This window comes from Acromyrmex echinatior, chromosome 2, assembly GCF_024713525.1.
Source record: "Acromyrmex echinatior isolate Ae372 chromosome 2, ASM2471352v2, whole genome shotgun sequence".
NCBI classification, from domain to species: Eukaryota; Metazoa; Arthropoda; class Insecta; order Hymenoptera; family Formicidae; genus Acromyrmex; species Acromyrmex echinatior.
The window spans coordinates 15,959,118-15,982,783 of record NC_141853.1 but is presented as its reverse complement, the minus strand read 5'-3'; the positions used below and the strand labels follow the sequence as shown (position 1 = coordinate 15,982,783).

At 32.3% G+C, this 23,666-nt stretch overlaps 5 protein-coding genes across 9 annotated transcripts in view; 3 read left to right on the top strand and 2 right to left on the bottom strand.

Moving 5' to 3' along the window:
• The first annotated feature begins 1,100 nt into the window (after positions 1–1,100).
• On the top strand, positions 1,101–5,597 carry LOC105151599 (uncharacterized). 2 transcript variants are annotated; one of them, XM_011065400.2, is made up of 5 exons: positions 1,101–1,115; positions 2,125–2,283; positions 3,271–3,388; positions 3,826–3,909; positions 4,325–5,597. In XM_011065400.2, the coding sequence occupies exons 2-5, from the start codon at positions 2,230–2,232 to the stop codon at positions 5,218–5,220; spliced, it is 1,152 nt and encodes a 383-aa protein (XP_011063702.1). In that variant the 5' UTR covers positions 1,101–1,115; positions 2,125–2,229; the 3' UTR covers positions 5,221–5,597. The 2 variants fall into 2 exon arrangements, with proteins under 2 accessions (XP_011063702.1, XP_011063707.1); XM_011065405.2 differs by lacking the exon at positions 1,101–1,115 and having other exon boundaries at positions 3,281–3,388.
• A 2-nt stretch (positions 5,598–5,599) lies between these two features.
• eIF3d1 (eukaryotic translation initiation factor 3 subunit d1) lies at positions 5,600–8,300 on the bottom strand. Its single transcript, XM_011065399.2, has 3 exons — positions 7,961–8,300; positions 7,840–7,885; positions 5,600–7,181 (listed from the first exon to the last, which is right to left on the bottom strand). Exons 1-3 carry the CDS (start codon positions 8,135–8,137, stop codon positions 5,716–5,718), a joined length of 1,689 nt encoding a protein of 562 aa, XP_011063701.1. The 5' UTR covers positions 8,138–8,300; the 3' UTR covers positions 5,600–5,715.
• A 3,448-nt stretch (positions 8,301–11,748) lies between these two features.
• On the top strand, positions 11,749–14,411 carry LOC105151594 (ATP synthase, coupling factor 6). 2 transcript variants are annotated; one of them, XM_087416620.1, is made up of 4 exons: positions 11,749–11,886; positions 13,449–13,594; positions 14,002–14,132; positions 14,262–14,411. In XM_087416620.1, exons 2-4 carry the CDS (start codon positions 13,455–13,457, stop codon positions 14,309–14,311), a joined length of 321 nt encoding a protein of 106 aa, XP_087272746.1. In that variant the 5' UTR covers positions 11,749–11,886; positions 13,449–13,454; the 3' UTR covers positions 14,312–14,411. The 2 variants fall into 2 exon arrangements, with proteins under 2 accessions (XP_087272746.1, XP_011063694.1); XM_011065392.2 differs by lacking the exon at positions 11,749–11,886 and adding an exon at positions 12,931–13,087.
• Positions 11,785–23,666, top strand: part of pnt (ETS transcription factor pointed) — a 130,277-nt gene continuing 118,395 nt past the window's right edge. Inside the window, exon 1 of the mRNA XM_011065395.2 lies at positions 11,785–11,886. The gene's annotated coding sequence lies outside the window, so the exon portion shown is untranslated. The remainder of the gene's footprint in view (positions 11,887–23,666) is intronic.
• On the bottom strand, positions 14,261–23,471 carry DNApol-epsilon255 (DNA polymerase epsilon catalytic subunit 1). Of its 3 annotated transcripts, XM_011065393.2 has the most exons (18): positions 23,026–23,471; positions 22,834–22,954; positions 22,555–22,773; positions 22,189–22,418; positions 21,813–22,053; positions 21,384–21,700; positions 21,076–21,322; positions 20,283–20,835; positions 19,716–20,157; positions 19,305–19,542; positions 16,652–19,237; positions 16,319–16,485; positions 15,942–16,230; positions 15,793–15,873; positions 15,436–15,698; positions 15,171–15,303; positions 14,884–15,095; positions 14,261–14,808 (listed from the first exon to the last, which is right to left on the bottom strand). In XM_011065393.2, exons 1-18 carry the CDS (start codon positions 23,109–23,111, stop codon positions 14,505–14,507), a joined length of 6,729 nt encoding a protein of 2,242 aa, XP_011063695.1. In that variant the 5' UTR covers positions 23,112–23,471; the 3' UTR covers positions 14,261–14,504. The 3 variants fall into 3 exon arrangements, with proteins under 3 accessions (XP_011063695.1, XP_087272553.1, XP_087272555.1); XM_087416427.1 differs by lacking the exons at positions 22,189–22,418; positions 22,834–22,954; positions 23,026–23,471 and having other exon boundaries at positions 22,555–22,693; XM_087416429.1 differs by lacking the exons at positions 22,555–22,773; positions 22,834–22,954; positions 23,026–23,471 and having other exon boundaries at positions 22,232–22,348.

Below are 23,666 nucleotides of genomic sequence, written 5' to 3'. Positions count from 1 at the left end.
ATTGATAGCTAGAAGAATTCTAACTAGAAATTTTTCCACTTAAAACCGGTATTTATAAATCTAGGACTATTTTTCAAAACTTCCTCTTCAAGGAAGATTTTACTCTGTATGCTATAGTATACGTTACGTGTACTACATGTTTCGAGTAAAATTTTTCTCAGAGAGGAAGTTTTGGAACGTAGCCTGAATCTACAATTGTTTTAAGCTTTAAGTCATAAGAATTTGACCAATTACAGTCGAATGCGAGAAGAATAATTGACTGTGATTCATCCATTTCTTATATTTTAAGGTTTAAAAACCTTATTGGTAAATCTAGGACTAATCCGTTCTTATTTCAAGATCATCTTAAGATGCTAATACGGCTCTTTGATTGGTTCGTGACATCTTTAAGACTGTGCTTAAGATCGGAATCAGACTATGCATTGAAGATTGAGATTAAAAATTAAAGATTGAAATTGCACCAATGAGGATAAAGAAGTTTTGGCTCCTTTTGTTCTGATTGGTCAAACTTCAATCTTTCAATCCTCAGTCTTATTCTTCAATGCGTAGTCTGATTCCAGCTTAAGACGGCCTTGTAATATATTATAAGAATCAATTATGAATGCTACCTTATATCTTTAATCTTTCCTTTCATATTTGAAACAAAGAATAATTAATTTTATTTATGTTAATAAAATATCATAAAATATCACTTGATATCAAAAATGAAATCAATTATCAGGAACAAATCAATCGAAATTGATTTTATTGTTGATTATTCAAATTAAATTTAATCAGAAGACACGAAGAATTTTCAGTCATCGATGCGTCCGTAGAGAACATTGCTTCACGTTACTTCATGTTGTACTATTTATAAGCCTGTTTTCTGTAGCTGATCTAGTCTACACTTTTAGAACTTAAAGCGAGATAGATATATTATGTTTGATATTTGGTGAAAGATAGAGAGTTCTAGTCAAGTGCAGGAATAAAAAACAAACTATGTTAATCCATGATGTCAAACCTGTCCAACCAGTCTCGCCAGTTAGTTGCATTGGCACAGTCGTTGAGTGTGGAATATTTTTCAAAGTTTTTAACAATAATTAATCTATTAATTGTGATCCTAACAAATATTATTTGTATTAACTTAAAACATTTATTCGACTCACGCATTTTTTTCATTAAATTATTGATCGTTTTGAATCCTATCGAAATATCTAATTGATTTCTTCTCTTAGCAATTATAACATTTCCATAAATTAAAATTTTATCGAAAAATATTTATTTTTATAACAAAAATACCTTACCTAAGCAAAACATCGAATCATTATGATAGTAAAATAATGCCAAAATGACTCCAAAATGATTATTGAAAGTCATTTTTTAATAATTTCCGATTCATTTAATTTAATATCATTTTGACATTATCGTGACTTGTTCTGCTTGAGTATATGGTTAAGATTGTAAAAGAAGAAGCGAGTGAAGTGTTTAAGAATAGACCTACTGATTTCTTTATCTTCAGCATTTTTTGCATTTGCACACGAATATTGACATCAAAGTGATAATTTCTTATCGCTGTAATATTCTTATCATAGAAATTATTATCTCAAACAACTGTAATATCGAGTGAATATCAAACAAAATTTACACTATTATATAATCCTATTCTAAGTAATTTTCAAATTTGAAATCGTCATGATACAAAATATTATATGTATAATGTTAACCGTATATTTAATTTAATTATTTAATGTAATAATAAACATAAAATATTTAAAATTTTACATAAATTGATTTTATATTTAAAATAAATTAGCTTAATTTGATTTCAAATCGATGTCGAAAATATTCTAGAATAAAAATTAAATTTTCGATATTCTCTTTATCTTTTCGCCTTATCACCTTGTCGAAAATCTGCATAAACTTTTATATAATTTATATAATTATTTATATAATTTATATAATTTTCTAAATGTGAACGATTCCGTCATTACCGCGTTTATAAAATATAATAATTATACCTCTTTTATTCCTTTTTTAACAATTTCCGCATTTTATCTTTCTATTAATATGTGAACGCATCATAAATATTGTAAACGATAGCGTAGTTTTTCTTTCGTGTTTATATCATGATATTACTACGCATAGATGTAGATATACAGTCATATATAAGCGCGGCGTCTCACGAAAGCAAACTCAGTTAACTCAACACACGTCGACCAACGCTGATCACAGTTAGTAATAGCCAGCAGGATGTCGTACGGCGCGGTAAATGAAGGCATTCATGATTATGCGAAGCAGAATAATGTAAGTAAAAAAAAAACCAGTGTCCAGCTCTTTCACTATTTGATCCTTCCTAGGAAATATGGAAGTCATAATAATATTTAAAACATAGAATTATAATGATGCCATGGGGTATGTTCAGAGTTACGCATGATGTATTGTTTTATCCTTCTGTATTATTTGATGAACAACAAGGACAAACAATACATCATGCGTTTCATGCGTAACTTGGAACGCACTCATAAAGACACCATTATGACTTTGTTCGGCATTTATAAATTTGCTTATAAGCAGAGACTCGGATCGAAATTACATTATGGATACATTAAATACGATTCGAGGATACTCAATTTTCAATGTCGGTATTGGTTTCTTCTCAGTACTTTTAATGATAACGGTGACTGTTATGGGTATATATAATTACCGAAAACCGAAATTCAAATAAACCGTTACGGTAACCGTTACGGTAAAAGAAGTGAGAAAAAACAGATACCGAAATTGAAAGGCCATTTAATATAAGCTATCTTATTAGGTGTTGGAATTAATTCGTAGCGTTTTTAATGAAAGAATGTTATTTATTTCACATGAGCATTAAAAAATACATTAATGAAAGTACTTCCCATCACTTGTAAAACGCTACGAATTAATTCCAACACCTAATACAATATGTATTATTTTATGCTATCTGTGTGATATCTTACGATATTATAATTCTATGTTCTACCTGATCTCATAAATTAATATAATATTATAAAATTAACGACGGTGTAAATTTATTCATTATTATCCATTGTTGTCCTATATAATTTGAATGATAACGTCCATGAAAGTATGTAAATTGATTGTTATCCTTATCGCACGCGCGGGGAAATATTGTGTAGAAAATACAGAATATGTCCTAGAAGAAATTTGCATTCTTGAGACATTTCCAATAACAGAGAGACAGTAGAATTCCATTCAAACGTTATGTTTCGTGGAGATCATTCTAAGTTAAGTGTATGATTACTATAGTCCATTATAGTTGATCTACGAAGCGACACGCTTACGAAACCAACTAACGCAATGAGAAAAGCTATGTATGAAGCGCAAGTTGGAGATGATGTTTTTGAAGAAGACCCTACAGTAAAAGGTAGCGAAAAAAATTCGATTTTAGATTTTAAATCGAAACATTTGTTAAATCATGTATGTAATCATGTAATAAAAAAAATAAATTTAAATATTATCTGATAAAGCAGCATCGCAGCGTCAATAGCAAGAATCTAATCTAATTCAGTAGGAAAACAAGCATCGTGTACTGCCGGCTTTACTTTCTTATCTAAAACTATTTTTTTCAAGCTTCGCGTAATCAATTTTATTTCTTATAAAAAAATATTTCTATCAAATAAAGACTTGCTAGTTTGTATGTCCTGTTTAAAATACCAAATTTTTACAATATATTCTCATTTTATTCACTTTTATGTTTTAATATATTGTTAATATATAGTTAATATATAGTTTAATATACAGTTATATTACATTTTATTTACTTTTATATATTGTTGGTTAATAAATTAACATTTTTTTTAGAATTACAAAAAAAGGCTGCGACATTGATTGGAAAGGAAGATGCACTTTTCGTTAGTTCTGGTACGATGGGAAATTTGATCGCTGGTAAGAGCTTAAATATCTCATATTTTCTTTTAAAATCGAGATTAAAAGAGAGACTAATGAATTTATTTTTATTCATTTAATTGATAAATATGGGGAAGGATCTTTTTATATTGTAATTATAAAATTAATCTCTATTTTTTGTTAGGATTCTAAATGGAACCCATCATTTATTAGAAAAGATTTCCCTAATAATATAATACTCGTGTCACACTACGCATTGAAGAGTGAGGATTGCAAATTAAAGATTAGAATTTGACCAATCAGATAATTTTAATTTTAATTCTTTTATTCGGATTGGCTGAATTCTAATCCTCAATTCGCGCAATCCTTAATCTCCAATGTGTAATGTAACACGGGTATAAACGCATTTCGTTCAAAGAAAATTTTATGCTAACCGTCTTTTCTTTCCTTCCAGTTATGAATCATTGCGATGTACGTGGCAGCGAAGTGTACTGCGGAAACAAATCGCATGTGTTTCTTCATGAACAAGCTGGTGCGGCGCAGATAGCTGGTGTGAGCTTTCATATCTTGCCTAACAACGATGACGGTACGTTCGATCTAAAGACACTCGAGAGTGCGATTCGCGTGGATCGGATACATGAACCGGTCTCGAAGCTAATCATAGTAGAAAACACAATAAATGGAAAGATCGTACCTCAATCATGGATCGAAAAATTGGCGGTAATAGCGAAAAAGTATAATCTTAAGATGCATTTGGATGGCGCTCGACTGTGGAATGCCTCGATTGCGTCGGAGATCTCGGCGAAGGATTTAGTCACTCCATTTGATTCGGTTAGTTTTTGTTTGAGCAAAGGATTGGGTGCTCCTGTCGGATCCATGCTCTGCGGAAGCAAGAGCTTCATCGTTAACGCGAGAAGAAGGCGCAAGGTACTAGGTGGTGCAATGCGACAGGTCGGCGTGATCGCGGCGGCTGGACTCATCGCTCTAGAGACAATACCACGACTAGTAGAGGATCATAGAAGAGCATGGATTATCGCGGAGACGATCAATCAGTTGAATTCTAAAATATTTACTGTAAATATGAAGACCGTGCACACCAACATGGTATTCGTGAATGTGAATACTGACAGCGGCATTTCCGCTGCGACTCTCATGAAGAGGCTCCAACAAGTGAACGACAAAGTGGATGATCCCTGTGAAGACGATAAGATTTTAATCAGATGTCTGGCTCTCACAGAAAATTTGCTTAGAATTGTTCTTCATTACGATATCGATGATACGATGATCCATAATGCTAAGCGTAAATTAAAATATGTCATCAAGGAATTGGATCCCCAAGTAACAATTTAAATTTTTGACGAAGTTCTTTAAAAGCAATAAATTAAGAAACCTTATTAAAGTATAAAATATTTTTAATGACTGAATTCTTGATATTGATAATAACAATATATATAATTCTCTTTTAAAATTTGCTAAAAATACAAATTAAAAAAAATAAATTAGAAAATGTATTGTGGTTTTACTATATTGTTATATGTATATAATAAATAAACAATCACGTTACAGTTTGAATAAATATCGAATAATTGTATCTTGAAATACAATATATTCCTAGATAAAATTTTCATATATATCAGTTTCATATATATCTATTAATCAAAGTATCTGAATTTTTATTAATTAATTATATCAAAAAGTATTTGAGTAATAAAATTCCATAAATCAAATATTATATTGAAATCTTCTCATTTATTTTCTTTATAATACTCTTGTTTCCACAAAAATTTTTTTAAAAGCAATCTATTACCGATCAATGGTGGGCGTAAGCGTAATTAATGGAGGCTGTTAACTTTGAAACGCATCATTAACAGGTTCATCATCATCCTCATCTTCCTCGCCCTCGCTTTCAAAAGTATTATCAGGAATATCGTATAATCGAATCATAGGCTTATTTGGATCCTTCATTATTAAATATTTGCCATCCTTCTGCTTCATGCAAATATCGATGATACATCTTAGGATGCCCCATGCGTTGTCCATGTTCAAATTAATTTGCGTCGCAAATTCATTCGGTTTGTATTGCTGGGTACCAAGAATTACGTGTTTGCTCGAGTCTCGCACTATGGCGCGTGATACGTATCCAAATTTCAGCTGATCCGAACCGGCTAGTAACGCCTGAACCGTCCATTTGGCGAGTTTGCAGGCGTTATTGCGCAATTCGTTAGCCAAAACCGCGCCACGTTGCGTGTCTAGCTTCTGACGCCACTCGACTCCATTAGCTAGCTTCGAATCCCATTCGTTCAATGCTTTGATCGTCAGGAATTGGTTTTCATTGTTTGGACCTTGCATCACAGCATCGTGCTCGCATCGGGCGACGAGGACTATGCCATTGTTAAGATCCCACTTACGATAACGATAAGCCACACTGGCCACATCGCTCTCCTCTTCCTCTGCAATAAATGGATTACCTTCTTCAAACTTGTATCGTGGTTCATTTGACTTGAGTACCTGCTGTGAGAAATTGTGATTGATGAAAGTCGCCTCGAGGGCCAAGTTTCTGGGTGAATTCAGCGAATTTCCGTCGTCCTGTGGCGGTTCGACGCTAGTCTCGTTTACGGTCAAAAGATCAAATTCGGTGTTATCTCGTTTATCAAAGAACAGCTTGTCGCCAATTTTTTCAATGACGATGTCCCACGAATAATTGCTACGTGTGCAGCACATGATAGTAGCCAAGATTGCATCAGTGGCATATACATTGCCCTCAGTTTTCGACAATTTTCGAACTATTGGATCATCGGTAGTTGTGACCGTGTGGAAAATACGATCAATTCTCTGCAGCGGTTTCTCGCTCTTGACATTCACACGATCGTACGTTTTGTCATAATATTCAAGCGAGCCGCAGCATGATATATCTTCACCATCTTTCACGCCAGGCAACGAGAGCTTAGCCAATCGAGGAAAGTCCATTTCTTCGATAGTTATCCAGTCAGGACGCACTGTTACAGAAGCATCTCGGATCTTGATAGGCGGCTGATTCTTATGATTGCGTAGACCTTGCTGTCTACCCCAACGCTTTGCTTGTCCCTTACGCTCCCGTTCTCGCAATTTGAGTTTCCCTAGCTGCTGCATCTGGCTCAATGCACCACGCTGACCACCGCGACCGCGCAAATTGCGTTGATTGTGACGGAAGCGACCACGTTGATACGGCGGTTTCTGCACACGGGTGGTGTCCACCAAATGGAAGGTGGTTTCATCTTCATCGTGATAATAGGCATATTGACTGCCTGAACCAAACTGCGATGTATATTTGTCTACAAAAATAGTTAGATATTAATTTTATACATATATAATTATAATTTATCAATGAATTAATTTTTCATATGTAATATAAAAAACAAGCTACATTAATAAATTTTTCAATAGTCATATCTTTTAAATATAAATCTAGTTTATAATAAATTATATTAGATCTAAAATCTGTTTAATTAAACTTTTTATATCATTTATCTTTCCTCTTTTCTCGCCAAAGAGAGAATTTTGAAAAGAAAAAGAGAAAAGATGAACGATACAAAAAAATTATTAATAATAATGACAAGTAGTCTATTTAATTTGACAGAATTTTGCTCAAGATACAAATTTAAAAAAAAATTATTATCAATTGTTATATCAAAATATGTCATTTCTAAGAGACAAAAAATTATTTATCTAGATAAAGTTTAATAAAATAATTCTATGTATATTAATTAGAATTTTATCTAATATATTCAACATTTGACATATGTACATCTGTCAAAGCTTGCTCCAGTTATAAGATTAACTTAAATAAAATCTGCCGTCTTCATGTAACAACGATAAAGACATATGTGACGCAAAAATGCCAACGAGGCTCCCAGCTCAGTCCCCGGGATCAGAGTCTCCCGATCTTTGAGGTTAAGCGCACGTGAACAGTCAGCAAAGCGAAATACGTACTTGGGAATTTTTTGTCCTGGAAAGCAGGCGTAGTCCAATCGGAGATCTATGGAAAATAGCAAACCGATAGGTGTGATTTATGGGACGAAAATAAAGTTGGAATAAGTTTCGCAACACTCACCTTGCCCAATCTGTCGCCTTTCGAAAATGGCTGGTAAGGAATGTCCTTAAACTGATCCGGTAGTTCGCAGGGACCCCAGCCGTCAGGATTGTGCTGGATCGCCGGTGCCTGGAAGTGCGCTGCTACTTCCTCCTTCTGGACAGGGTCGTCCAGAACTACTACGTCTACGTCCGTCATGCTGATGTTCAGTTAAATTTGTCACATCGATTTAACTCAACGTCAAGTCACTCGGTAGCTCGGTAGCTCGGCACGACCGACCGAACCAACTCGAGGCACTTCACCACTGTGACTCTACCGTCACCACCGCCGGAAATCCTGTCCGCGTCATTTTCCCCGTTTGCTGCACCGTATCGCAGTGCTGTCAATTCATTTATCCATGAAAGTGGCAACATTGAAATCATTAAGCCGGTTCTACATTAGTTGCAAGCCGATCGCAAGTTTGTTGCGACAGCCAATGTGAAGCGTTGATTTCAAAATGCAAGCTTCAGATTGGCTGACTTAGATTTAATTTAGGGCGACTTCGATTTAACTCTGGATCAAAGAGAATCCTGAGAGAAGTCATGCCGGCCTTTGTTACCAGAAATCATCCGTACACTATCGCCGGTACATCCATATTTTCAGTTTGGGAACTACGTGACTACATACATTTTCTGATATTATTGATAAAATCGTATCGTCGAAAGTAGATGTGGTTTGTTTCTGTACTAAATCCTCAGGACAGAAGCGTGCCAACTATCCATAGGAGGGATAATGGGTCTTCGAACGAAAAAATTTTAATTTCGTATCCCTTACATAGGTAAATAAAAATTGAATTTCAAGGGTTAAAAAAAACTTTTTCTTATTAAATATTTTATGTAAATTTTTGGAATATAAAGTGCGACAATTCGTATTATGTATTGTATTTATCGCGATTACATTTTAAAAAGAAATGTGAAGAGCGGCACACGGCACAGTTACTTACCTGTACGAACGGAATGACTGCCTCGGGAATGGAATGACTGCGCGGTAGCTACGCATAAACGTGACGCGTCGCTCCGTGCCACTCCGTACCATCCCCATCCCAAGGCCGCGCGCCAACCGTTTAACTGTCGAAATAATAACAAATTACGAATAAAATAATATATTCTTTATATTTTGAATGTTCTCCGATCAATAGGTTTTATTGCACGATTTTTACTTTATTTCTTAGATTCTTTATGCAGCTCATGAATATCTTAGTTTAATTATGATACAAATGATTATTAGTTTATAATAATCCGGAAAAAATATATATATGGACATATTTTGTACATAATTATACATAATTATAATGTAATTATATATGAAATATTTTTCCCGAGAACTTTATGTTATACAAAATCCGTGCAGTGTACACAATATTTTTAATAAAAGATTGACGCGTTGCTATTCTTTTATAATATTTGAATTGCTGAATTCTATCATTCATTAATAAATCAATAAGCTGTATTGAGCAACAATTCTTTCGCAATATTAAAAAAATTTGCATATATATCTTTATAAAGGATGTATAGAAAATTATCAATCTCTTTCTTTAAGCATGAATCATTTAAAAGAATAATAAAAATTAAGATATGTTGAAATAAAAAATATTCCACACACGGAACAATTACTGATTACGTTTACAAGAACCGCGCAAATAATATAGAATTTAACAAATGCTAGAGATGCCAAAAGTAAAGCGTAAAATGTATAAGGATATCCGTTTACCAACATCATGTAAAATACGAATAAACCGTGAATATTTTTTATGCGCAATAATATATTCGAACGGCGCCCGACGAACGGCGAGAGAAGGGGTCACGCAGCGAACAGCGAGGAGTGGGGGAACGTGTCGCGCGGCGGCTGCAGCGTAGTACTTGACGTCATCACTTCGGCATTCGCTTGGCGATCTCGGAGAGAAATGGACGTGTTTTAACGAGTCGCTCCGGGTGTCGCATTAATTAATGAAAATTAAATATCTACGAACGCGAATTACGTAAGGTTGCTTAAAACTAAGGAATGTATTAAGAATTAATAGATTTTGTTGTATTAATAGGTTTTTTCTTTATTTCTTAGATTCATTACGCACATACACAGTTTATGAATATTTTAGATATTTCATGTGTTCTCATATACGGTATAAAAATGAGATTCTTATTGTTAGATATTTCAAATTGTGGTTTTTTTATCACTTTGAATCGTATATATAATTCTATCATTTTCGTGTTACTCCGCATTCCTATGATACGGGAAAAATAACAGATAAATTATATTTAAATTACATATCTCTAAATGTATGTGCATGCTATTTATACATATTATTCTATTTAATCGAAATTATTTCACAATTTAAAATAAATTTTGCATTTATCTTCATTTAAAGGAGTATAACATGTTATTAATCTTTATTTAATTGTAAATCATAAAAAAGAATAATGAAAATTGAGATATAATGTTGCGATGTCAAAAGCACTTTACTTGAGTAATTATGAAAGAAAAACCACGCTAGTAAAAACCTTTCTTTAGTTCTTTTCTTTTATCAGCACATTGTAATTGATACGAAATATTTAAAATTATAAAATGAACGTCAAATATGTTCCTCGGTGTATCGCAATATAATTGTGACATCATATTAAACGACTCGCGCCGCTAAAAGATATAAGAAATTGTTTCATTAATCGGAGAACATAAAAAATGTAAAGAATATATTATTTTACTTGTTCGTAATATTTATTATTATTTCGACAGTTAGACGGTTGGCGCGCGACCTTGGAGTGGAGATGGCACGGGTGGCACGGAACGACGCGTCATGTTTACGACGCAGTCATTCCCTTACCGAGATTCGTACAAGCATGTAGTTGTGTCGCACGCGACTTTTTTACAATACTTTTTGAAATCTTATCGCGAAGAATGCCAAATATAATACGAAACGTTGTACTTTATGAATAATTAATTATACTTAATACTAGTAATCGTGTTATATGAATATTCATAAAATATAACATTTCATATTATATCTAGCATTTTTTGTGATTATTATATGTTTCAAAAAAAAATGTGAAGAAGAACGGCACGCGACACGGCTATTTGTTTGTACGTACGCATGTACATATCACATGAGTAATAAAAAAGCAACGTTAATATGAATATTTTCATACAAACGCAATTCATGTTTTCACAATTAATAGTTTAATAATTTAATTAATTTTTTATTTTTGTATACACTTTTCGTTATACGATTCATTTAAAAATTAAACATGACTTTGAAACTATTTATCGCTAATAAAAGAAACATTTCTCTTTTTTATTAATCTCCATTTCATTGATTCTGATCATATCTTACAGACATCATCTATATAAATAAAAAATTCAACTCTTTTATCTGCTCTGAATTTATTTCGCAATGATAATGAATTGCAGACATATGTTTGATATTCGTTTCTAAAAGTTAACCGATTGCATAATAATTGCATAGTAATATAGATAATAGCTATATATTACATTTTTCTCTCACGGGTACGATCTTGACGTGGTGGGAGGGCTCAGTACCCAGAGGATATTTACGAAAAGTATGGTTTTTCTCAAATATCTAAAAATTTTCGGATATATCTGAATGTATATCTAGATAAATTTTTAAATATTGAGTAAAATTATTCTCTTCGTGTAAAAATCCAATGGGGAAGTTAACCCTCGTCGCCGATTTACTTGAAAATAAACGAGCCGCAGCCGGTTCGTCGCGTCGCGCGTTTTCTTCGGGAGTGCCGTTTAAGTTATCGGACTCAAGTTATAGTCCGCGCGCGAGTATAATATTATATATTATTTGCGAGTTTTACGCGAGTGTCCTGTGCGAGAGGATATCAACCCAATTCTGAGAGGAGGAGGAGGTCTGGGAAAAACATCGGGCACCTTGTAGAGCAAATCTTGCAGTAAATATTTTTTATTTGTATAAAATTAACCTTTTTTTGCTTGTTTTTAAATCATTTTATTTGACAAATAAAAATAAAATGATTATTTTTAAATCATTGTTAAATAAAATGATTTAAATAGTTATGTATTCTATAAAATAATTATATATATATATATATATATATATATATATATAAAATAATTATATATTCTCTAAAGTAATTATATATATTCTCTAAAATAGTTATATTTTTTAAGAAATATATATTTTTTAAAGAAGATTTTAACAAAAATAAATTTGTATAAAATTTTAAAGTAATTTTTAAGTAACTATCCTTTTATCTAATTTTGATAAAAAGAGAGTTATTTAAAATTTAGATAAAATAATTATATAATTATATTCTCTAAAATAATTATATATATTCTCTAAAGATCTTAACAAAAATAAATTTGTATAAAATTTTAAAATAATTTTTAAATAATTCTCCTTTTATCTAATTTAGATTTACTTAAAAATTATTTCGACGATACAATTTTATCGATAGTGTCAGAAAATGTATGTAGTCACATAATTCCCAAACTGAAAATGGATGTACTGGCGGTAGTGTACGAGCGATTTTGCGATTTCGATGATAACAAGAAAAAACCAGCATGACCTCTTTCAGGTTTCTCTCTGTGATTTAACTTACTTTTTACTTTTTCCTAAAAAAAAAAAAAAAAAAAGAATTAAATCGAAATTAAAATTAATCTACTAGTGATAAAATAAAATACTGTAATTGACAATTGATATATACAATCGATTTGAAGAATTACTTTTGATATTTATATAAAATATTCAGGAAAAAAGTCAAGAAAAAATATAATATAGAAAAAACAATTAAAATAAACAAAATTATTTCTTTTAATTAATAGAAATATACGTAGCCATAAAAATTTATTCTTCAATATTGCTTCATAATAAATTTAGATTATTATTATTTCATGTTTATACTGTCTAATCTTTTATACTTTTTAAATATTTTGCGTTAAGTTTATTTTAATTAATTTTTTATAAAATTTCGAACTTGCCCATCTTTATCAATATCTAGTTCATGGAATCCCTTTACTCCATCTGATTTTGCCTTTCGAAACTATTGGCTTCTGTTATTCGGTAGTGTTAGTTAGGTGATTGTCTTGCGAAGAAAATTTGGACATTCTTGTGTGTACAAGCTAAACATATAAGTAAATACATTAACTATTTATTAACGTGTAATGTGTAATATATTTTAAATTATTGCTGTTTATCCATTTATGAATGGATGAATGTATATTCAAATTGCTTTAACCTATTCCGAATGGATCTAACCAACAAATGTTATTGCATTTTATTACGTAAGAGACGTCTGAAAGACGATTAATTTTCATTCTAATAAAATTCAACAACATATAAAAAAATTATAATTTAGAATTTATGATTTCGATGTGTAATTGAGAGGTTATTTGAATTTCTTTCACGCTTATTGCGCAAAAAAAGAAGAGTTACTTGTTGACGACAAAACATAGGTATAGAATTCTCCAAAATTGTGCGTGACTTATTTTTTAGGCAATCATGTTGAGGTCACGTCTCATTAGTGTGCCGAAAACTATTAAACGTAACATTAGCACCAACGTTCCTGCTTTGCAGAAAGCAGTTGATCCTATACAGCAGCTCTTCGTTGACAAACTTCGGCAATATAAATCAAAAAGCGTGTAAGCATACTTTTCAATTTTTTAAAAATATTTTTGAGGAAATATTTTTGCAAAAAATTTATACTTTGAACAGAAAAAGAATATAATTAAATTTTTAGTATAAGAGAAACTAAAAGAACTGCCTATGTTCATCTTATTTATGTTTGTTTATTGTTGTATTGTTCTGTTTAGAAAAGACAATAGTATTAATTAGAATAATTTGAAAAAAAATATATATATATGTCTCTAATTAAAAATAAAATTAAGAGTTAAAAAAATATTTTACATAGCTGCGAAATATCAATAATTAGATGGAACTAATAAATTAAATTCATTAAATATTGAACTAATATTTTTATGTTATATCAAGATAATATGTCTAAAATAAAGAATATTAAATGCTATAAAAATTTTTCTTTTATTTAAAGAGATGGGAAATTAGTTGATCCCAGTCCGAATATTATAAGAGAACGAGATTCTGAATTAGAAAAACTTAACACGCAATATGGTGGTGGTCCAGGAGTAGATATGACTCAATTTCCTCAGTTTAAATTTGTTGGTAAGTTATTTATAAAACAAATATGTCTTTCAGATGTCTGTTTTAAATTGAAAAGTTATTACAATTTTGCTTACATGCAAATATATGAACATATAGCAAAACAATTTAATATATTGTACTTTATTTCAGATCCACCTGTAGATACGGGTATTAAACCTGTAGATATGGGTAAAAAATGAACATGTATGTATCAATATATATCATAGAACATTCATGTACTGTTGAACTATTAAATATTAAGTAAGTCATCTTAAAAATATATATAGCTGTAAATTATAATCTGGTTTTTTTTAACCTAAACAGTCAAAAACAAAACAAATTAATAAATTTAGTGATAAATTATCATAAAGGGAGAAAACTTTGATTTAGTTACTAACTCGTAAAAAGTTTCGTGTTATCTACTATCTCTGCTAAAATATTCATTTTACATTTCGTGGCTATAGATTTACATATATTTACATAGCTTGTGACTTCATCTCGTGAAATTAAATTATCATATTCGCCTGAGCAAGAACATAACAAATTCATGTTGTCTCGTTTGATTTCCTTACACTTTCGGCATTGTAGATCTTGTAATACGTAAGCCATACTTTTACGATTCAATTTGTCAATTAGTGAAAATTCTATTTCTGTATTGTCGTAAGATGCATCACAGTTAGGACATTTCCACATGAATCTATAATAATAATAATAATACATCTTTAGTGTATATCTTTATCTAAATATTACATTATTTTCATATTTAACATACTTGTTATTTTCATTGGTAAAATATTCATCTTTACAAAGATCAATATCTCTCGTGCGATTGCATACTTTGCATATAACTTGTGGTAAAACAAGAGAAATACACGGTTCCTTCCATTCAACATTATCGCTATAACTACCGACTCCAATTAATCGTAAAAGATTTGTTTTTAAGTTATAAACTTCATGCTCCATCTCTTTATCCAGAGATAAAACCTGCAATTTTCACAGATAATCTTTAATATCTCAAACAATTCAAATATTGTTGAAATATTTATAAAGTAATGTTACCTTGCATACTGCTTTGATTAATTCAAGTGCAGGGTTGATTTTTATACTTTCTTTTCCATTCATATTCAAATTAGGATATTCCTCGAGAGTTAATGTTTTTTCTGTCAAGTTCCGATGTATCTTTTGAGCTATTCTGCAAATAATAAATATGCCTTTCAAACTATCGATTTTTCCAAGCACAAAATATCAATATTAAATTTATCTCATTTTCTTTATATAAAGCTTCATATTAATTTTAGAGACTGTAAAATAAATAAATATATACTTGAATAATCTTTGAGATATTTCTCCTGATATCAATTTTTTTGCAAACTCGGCTGTATTTTCCAATGCACCTAAACCAAGTGGTGCTATAAACGATTGGCTTTGGCTTTGTCTTCTTCTTGGCCTTATAGTGTTATTAGTTTCATTCTCAATCATACACTGATATACTGCACGTATATATCCTGCTACTACAGCATTAAAACTTGCTTGACATCCTGCTTCTGTAGGCAGGCATTCCATCAAACTCCAATTCATGATTAGAAGCTAAATAAAAATAATTCAATAAGTAGAAAAATATCGTCAAAGCATTATCAGTGCAATTTCTACAAATGTCTATAAATATGCTTATTTTTTTTACCGTGTCATCGTCATCATTTTCAGTGTTCTCATCTCCCGTATCATCTTTAGGTGACTGTCCTTTAATACCAGCATGATTGTGCTATTGAAAAAATCAAATATGTAATCAAAACGTTACATTTCATGAATGGAATAATTGATGAATCATACCAAGTCAAGCCATACTAGGTATTCCCAACATTGTTCACAAGAAATATCAATACTGTGAAACAGTTCTTTGTTTTGTATAGTTTGAACAACAAACTCTATATAGCCTAAAGCATCGCTCACAGATCTTTTCTTTGTGCATACAATAATCTTATTAAAGTTTGCAAAAACTATAATACAACCTAACGTTTTGAATTGTGCTATTAACTGTATATATAATTTTTTCATATAAGTATGTAAAGTACGGCGGAGAGCAGGATCATAAAGCAAAGCGTTTGAAGACCTCAGCCATCTGGAATCATGATATGTGCATGCGTGTTGATATAACAGAATAATATATAATTAAGTAATATAATTAATAACAATACAAATAATAATACCGATAGAAATGGATCAATTGATAATCCGCGAATGTATTTTTATATAAAGATACATCCAGCAACCATGTGTTTACCATGTTTCGCAATATTTTAAATGATGGATTGCATAAAGTGATTTCGTCGTAGCTGGGAATAACTGTTGCAGCATCACTACCCATTGCCATGTCCTATTGAATAATTTAATATAATTTATATAGTTACAATATATTGTCAATTTAGAAAAATTATTGCAAATGAATTTTTAAAAAGTACTGTTAATTAATTTAGAGGGGTATATTTTTTTAAACAAATTTTAAATATGTATATAATTTTCGAAAGATGTATAAAACTGACCTGGATGGATGGACGCTGTTGATTGTGAAACGCTACAAATGTACTAGTTCCATCTATATCGTGAATATGATTGTATTGCAACAGTGCACTGACTGCTAAATAATCTACTTCCAATTGAACGCAAACACTGGAATATGTGCCTGGATTGTTCGCAGCGCAGCTCGAACTTTCCTCAAAGTCTGTCAGTAGCCTGTTATCGTCATTCTCGCTGCCACCTAAATCGGGTTTCTCCGTGGGCGAGCACCATAGGACAAAATTATTCCTGTACAAATTTCTAGCGTAGAATAAATCGGCGCCAAAGAGTGAAGTATCCGCGGGTATGTTGCCAATGGGTGCGTGGAAATATCGGCATTGTTCTGCGATTAATTCGACAATCTGTTGACTCTTCAGGTAGTGACTGATCATCATTTTCGCGCCGATCTTCTGCCATTCTAATGTGCTGTACAGATTCTCAACGTCTCGCACGTGCGTGCTGATAAGAGGGAAATCATTGAGAAGTGGCATTTCGGTAGTTAACACAGTCTTGTCGAGAGCAGTTTGATTAATAATAATTGTAGCACCGTGCTTTTCATTCTTATATGTCGTTAAGGCTGTTTGCAACGTACGACACACATGTTGAAAGTTTGTTTCAGTTTGTATCATAAACTGCATAATTTCAGGCAATTCGCTTATACTGTCTTCGCCATTTGTTTCCAATATTGCTTTACGTTCGTTCGTGTATAATGTATTCATGTTCGGTAGTTGATTAGAAACGACTGAATCTAAGACGAATATGTGAGCCCTCCTGCTGGCGCTTAAGAATAAGCCCCATAATGCTCTTTGACGGTTTGAACTCCAATGATGATAGAGAAATATGTAGTTGATCGATTCAGTTCGCTTGAGATAAGGATGAAAAGCGATACTTTTGTACTCCAATTGATCCAGAGTAAAGGTATCGGCACCATCTGCCACTTTACGCATAACACGCGGATCGACTATGCATACGCATCCCAACTGCAATATGGCCCGAAATTCCAATGACATTTGCGTCTCGTAAATCCCTTCAATTTCTGGTTTATTTAAGTCTTCCAGGAGCTCTCGACTATGCTCTTGAAATAAAGATTCTGGTAGAGAATATTGATACAAGTTGTATATCGGGCGAGAGCGTGGTAAAGATCTGAAACTTTTTTTCCAGAGCTCGTTAGGTCCTGGATCGGGTCTTGCTTTGCGGGTGTTTACGTAAAATATGCGGGGTACTACGAGACGTACTTGATGCAGCTGTGTGTCAACCAGTATCCACAATCGAAACATGCCGGGTTCACTGGTTTCCGATAGCTGAATGATTTCCCACGGAGTTTCCAACAATTTTCTTTGAGCGCGTCTTAAAAAGCCAGTCATGGTAGATGTATTTGTATTTCGTATAACTCCCCAGCCAATTCCGTCGATTTCGTCAGTTTTACTTCTCTTTTTCTGATGCTGATTTCTTTGTTTAGCCTGGAAAGCCCACTTTTTCTTATGAAACTCCAACCATTTAAGCCTCTCTTCTTTCGTTTTTCCCATGGGAGGAGGTGAACCCAGAGCTTCTTTCCAACTTTTCGCTCTAATTGTCTCATCTTCATCTGAATGCTGTCTTTTTCTCTTGTTAACAATCGACATTGGAGTCGTGAAACTAGTGGACGGTCCTGCGAGGTCTTCAATATCACAAGGCTCTTCGGCGCTGTTCGCATGAGAAATGTCTTTATCTACTACAGAAAATATATCTGTGATCTTTTTCTGACGATGGGATGAACTTTTCTCCATCACTTTCTTATGTAACCATGGTGGATGCTGCACTCGTGGAACTGGATTCGATAAGCCTTGCATCGCCGCTGGTATAGTGATTATTTTTTGAATAGCGCTCCCGAGTCGTTCAATGTAATAGTTCCAATCTAAAATATCTCTTATATCCTCACTGTACAAAGTAGGATCCTTCAACCATTTTTTCAAGTAATGTCTTCGCACAGCCGGTTCTGATTGAAAAATAGCCAATGGTATCGCGCGCTCAGTAACTGGTGCGCTTTGCGGTTTATTTGCTATAACATATCTACAAGCTAAACCTGCATCTTTAACCATCTCATCGCCTAAGAATTCGGCTAATCTTTTAGCCGTAGAAATCGACGTGGACTTCTGTGCACCATATTCTTCCAATTTACGCGACATGGATTTGTTTTCAGATATAAGTTCGAACAATTCGGAATCAGGCATATTTGCACATTTACTGTACAATAAATCCAGCCAATAATCTGCGTCCTTCGCGACTGAAGCGTAACATTCTTCCAATGTGTTTCCTTTTAAGAAGGATTCAAAAACAGAAGCTTGAAAAATTTTTATCAGTTGCAATTCACCTCTTCTTTTTACTTCAAATCCTTTTAGTTCGGCTAGCGAACCGTCGAAATTAAAAACTGCGTATCGTTTCTTTAATTTCTTTCCTTCTTCTTTTGCAGCGGGTAACACCATTGCTAAATACGGTCCATCAACTTCAAAAAATATAGAATTTTCACTTTTGATTTCGTACGTTAAATTATCTTTATTCACAAGTTCATGATATACTTCATTAGTAAATTGATCCTGTGTAAAATAAAAAAATATAGTAATCGAAAGAAAAAAAATATACTTTTTGTTCATTTATACATACTTTCACCATAAAATTAAGGACCGCATTCGGATACGAGACCGTAAATTTCGATTTCTTTTCATAAGTAGTATGAACTATGATAGAATCCGGAAAAGACGCAGGTAATATGCACCATATACCATCAGTATCTAATTCCAATGGTCGACCAATCTGTTCTATAATTTCTCTAGCTTTCATGATAATATGGGCTCCTGTGTAACATACGATGCCACCCATTTCCATGCTATGCCATCGTGCTCTGTAATATAATTTTAAAATAAAAGAGAATAATATAAGATTTTAAAAATCACAAATTTGAGTGTATAATAAAAATAGTAAAAAAACATAATAAAAATATTATATATATTATTCTTTATGTTAATATTATCCTAATGTGTTACTTAACATTATATATTTCATTTTAATATTTACCCTCTTCTCATAACGTAACCATAGAAAGAATTGAGAATACATTTATGAGCAAGCTGAAGAGAATCGTACAAAACTTCTCTATTCTTGGCAGACTTTATATCAGCCGCATCTCCTTTTGCAATTGCTGCTGCTACTTGCCGTTTAGCAACTTTAGTTAATGCTTTATATTCATATCTTCTATCTCTAAATGCTCTCACAGTGTCAACATAAAACGAATTCTCCTTCTGACAAATCATTTGCGTTCTTTCTTCCATTTTAGTAATTTTCGCCTTTTTATACGCCTTTTTACAATAGTCAGTAAGTCTGTTTTTTTGATATGTAGCTTGGTCTTTTGTGGTCAATTCGTGGAAAGCTCTCTTAGGTCCACCAGGAAATTGCGGTGGAAATCTTTCAGTTTCTAATTGCTGTTTTACTCTTTGATATTCACCCAAACTTGCAGCCACTAAAAATTATTAATTACACAACATTAATAAGTAGAATACAAATCTATATATATATATATATATATATATATATATATATATAAAATATAGATAACTCCGGGTAGTATTTTATACTCAAACTTACAATATTCGCCTCGCCACATCCATTTCATCTTTCTTTGGCAAAGAGCGTTAGGTTTGTTATAATCACACACTGCACAATCCGTTTCATTTACTATCGCGGAAGGTTGCAATCTGTTAGTTAAAATTATATTGGGATACATAGCGCCTACGTCTAAGTGATAAATTACAGGATTTTCTAATCTTAAAGGTTGATCTTTAAGTTCTTTCAATTTTCCCTTAATTTCATTTACTATTTCATTAAAATTCGTAACCATGTCGATTGGTACTTTTTCTTCTTCTTGTATTGTGTGTTTTAAGGCTTTTTCTACACCACCAATTAACTCGTCTACAGCGCTAGGTACAATTTTAAAACGGCAAGGAATGTCGGCTCTAAAAACACCAGATTCCAAGGCTTCTACGTGTCCACCTACATAGGTTTCTTGGTCCAGTAAATGGCCATCTTTTGTCAATTTATTTAATTCAGTTTCTTGTTTATTAGGAAATATAATATTAGCTTGAAAAGCTTGTACCATAAGAAGTGATTCACAAAGTGTACCAGATCCTTTTCTGAGCACCTAAACATAAGTCATATAAAATCAAATAAAGTCAAATAAAATGAAACTTATCATTTAAAGAAAAGTATATCAATTAATGTACATATTAGGTGTTGGAATTAATTCGTAGCGTTTTTTAATGAAAGAATGTTATTTATTTCACATGAGCATTAAAAAATACATTAATGAAAGTACTTCCCATCACTTGTAAAACGCTACGAATTAATTCCAACACCTAATAATATAAAATATTTTTCTTACTTCATCAGGTTCCATGGGAATAATAGTGCATAACGCAAATATGAAGGGATGAATATATTTTTGATAGAGATAAAATGTCGCCACAGCATCAGAAACAGAATAGTTTGCGAGTATTTCAGGTTCTTCCGATGCTAATCTGCACATATCTTCTGGATCAAGTTCCACTGGATCATATCTCAACTTAGCTTTAGCGACAGCTTTTAAATTTTGAGAACCCACTGGGAGATAAGAATCACGTCTCACCCAACTAAAATAGTTTTGTGATAAGAACATATTTAATACTTTATAAAATCTCACAAAATATTTACCATAAACAATCCATGTGCATAGCAGCTCTACTAACGTAAACACCTTCGCGATTTTTATAAAAGCCAATTTTCTCTTTCATATCCATATTATGCACAGCAGCTCGAGCTTCAACAAATGGCCAGTCGAAAAAATCACCATTGTATGTTACAAATATATGCGGTCTTATTTCATTAATATGATCAAAAAATTTTGTTATAGCTGCTTTCTCATTAGGCTCATTGAATATTGTAAAGGGACCTTCAAATTCCGGTTTTGGTGTATATTCAAAATCTTGTATGTCTGCAGAGATTAGTTCTCTATTCGTTATTAAGTATCCCTAAGAAAAATGTAATAAATTCTCTTTAAAAAATAGAATAGAAATTATTTATCTAATAATTTGAAAAGTTAAATAATAAGTATTATTTATTTTATAAAATGAGATATATTACCTGCCCATCTATCATATATGATATCATCATAATCTGATCGATACTGGCATCTGGAAACTTCAATGGCAGCTTTGTAGTTTCAATATCGTATGCTAATACAATAGGTTCAGGTGGTTCAATCATGTCCTCCTTTCGCATGATTATAGGTGGTTCACTTCCTCTGCTCTTTACAGAGTACCAAATTCCACAGAAGATATTAGCATCTATAGATACTCGGACATGATGAGGTACATCATGTTCCCTAAATAATTATATTTCAATATATGCAATATATAATATCAGTATAAATCAAGAAGTAGTGCTAAAGAGAGAAATTAAGAAGTAATAAATATTAATAAAAAAAAGAAAGAACTAAAAAAGAAATGTACACAATTACCTAATATCAAGAATATTATCCATGTGATCTAAAATTTGTTTACCACTGTCCTGTTGTTCGTTTGGTTGTAAAGTAGTCGCTAGCATGTCTGTGTAGTAAGTATTACTTTTCTCTCGCTCTTTGTTAACTCTAACAAAGCGCATAATGTCGCGTTTAACTTTCGTTAAATCAATAATATTCGCGAAGGAAAGCTTCAAGTATTTTTGTTTCAAACCAATCAAGTGATTAGGCTGTAATAAGAGAACAAAAAGAAAATAAACAAAAAGATAAATAAATAAAAAGAATAATAAAAAAGAAAAGATACACTGAATTGTAAAAATTGTATATTAATAGCTAATTAAATAATTGATTAAAAGCACATTTTACCAAATCAAGATCTTCTTTATAAATAGTTTCAATTTTCGTCAAAATTCCTGTGTACTTCTTAAATAAAAATGTCGACACTTCTTCAAATGTATCTTTACGACATAAAATGTAAAAATATGGTGAAAATGGCAATGACACTTTAAACCTGGTAGAGTCTTCCTCGATGAAGTAATAATCCACACCACTCAACATATGTTTATCATCCTCTACGATCTCCGTCTACACAAAGACATAATCTTGTATATTAATTATGCCATCATTTCATTCAATCTTCCTTACCGCGTGCATATTAAGCAAAAATCCTATCCTTTCTCTCGAGTCAGTGACTCGACGAAATCCGTATACAGTATCGATTCTGATATCTTCCTTGATCTCGAGCAATTTTCCCAATGCATTTTCTCTGAAATATTAAAAATTTATAAGAAAGGCCGCGATAAAATCAAACAAGAACAAGCACCAAAATTATCATACCCCGAGGTACTAGTCTCTTGATTCGGATTTCTTTTGTTAACCGCCTTAGGTGGACGGAAAGCACCGGTATTTTGCAAAGTTTCCATTTCGAAGATACTGAACGAAATGATATTTCTTCGATGTCTATCAGATAAATATTAATAATCGCATTGAGAAAATTTTCAAAGCAACAAATAAACATGCGCGAACTGTCACCACACGTCTGCCTGTTGCATGCTGTCGCAGCTGATCGAAGCCCGCCTTTTTCAATACAGTTCTATATACAGCACTACCTTATCAAGAACTCGTCTTCTGATTGGCGGATTAGAGTTTACTCTGGCAGTAGAAAGTCTACGAATTTGGTGTATCGTATTACGACGGCATTCGCGTGTTTATTTACGAAATTAAAAAGATAAGTAAGGCAACAAATCACAAAAATACTTTTAACAATTGTTTCTTGCACGCATACTAACTTTTATGCTCTACGAGTGATATTTTTCTTTTTCCGAAGATTAAACGTACTACACTCGCCTCGCGTCAAGTGTAGAAAGTGCGGTTCGAACGATCGAGCTTGTGATTGGTTCGTTTCCTTTGACTGTTTTAAAAATCGCAATTTGGCGCCTCGATGAGATTTCAGTTGTTTCAGTGATGGAACTGATGGA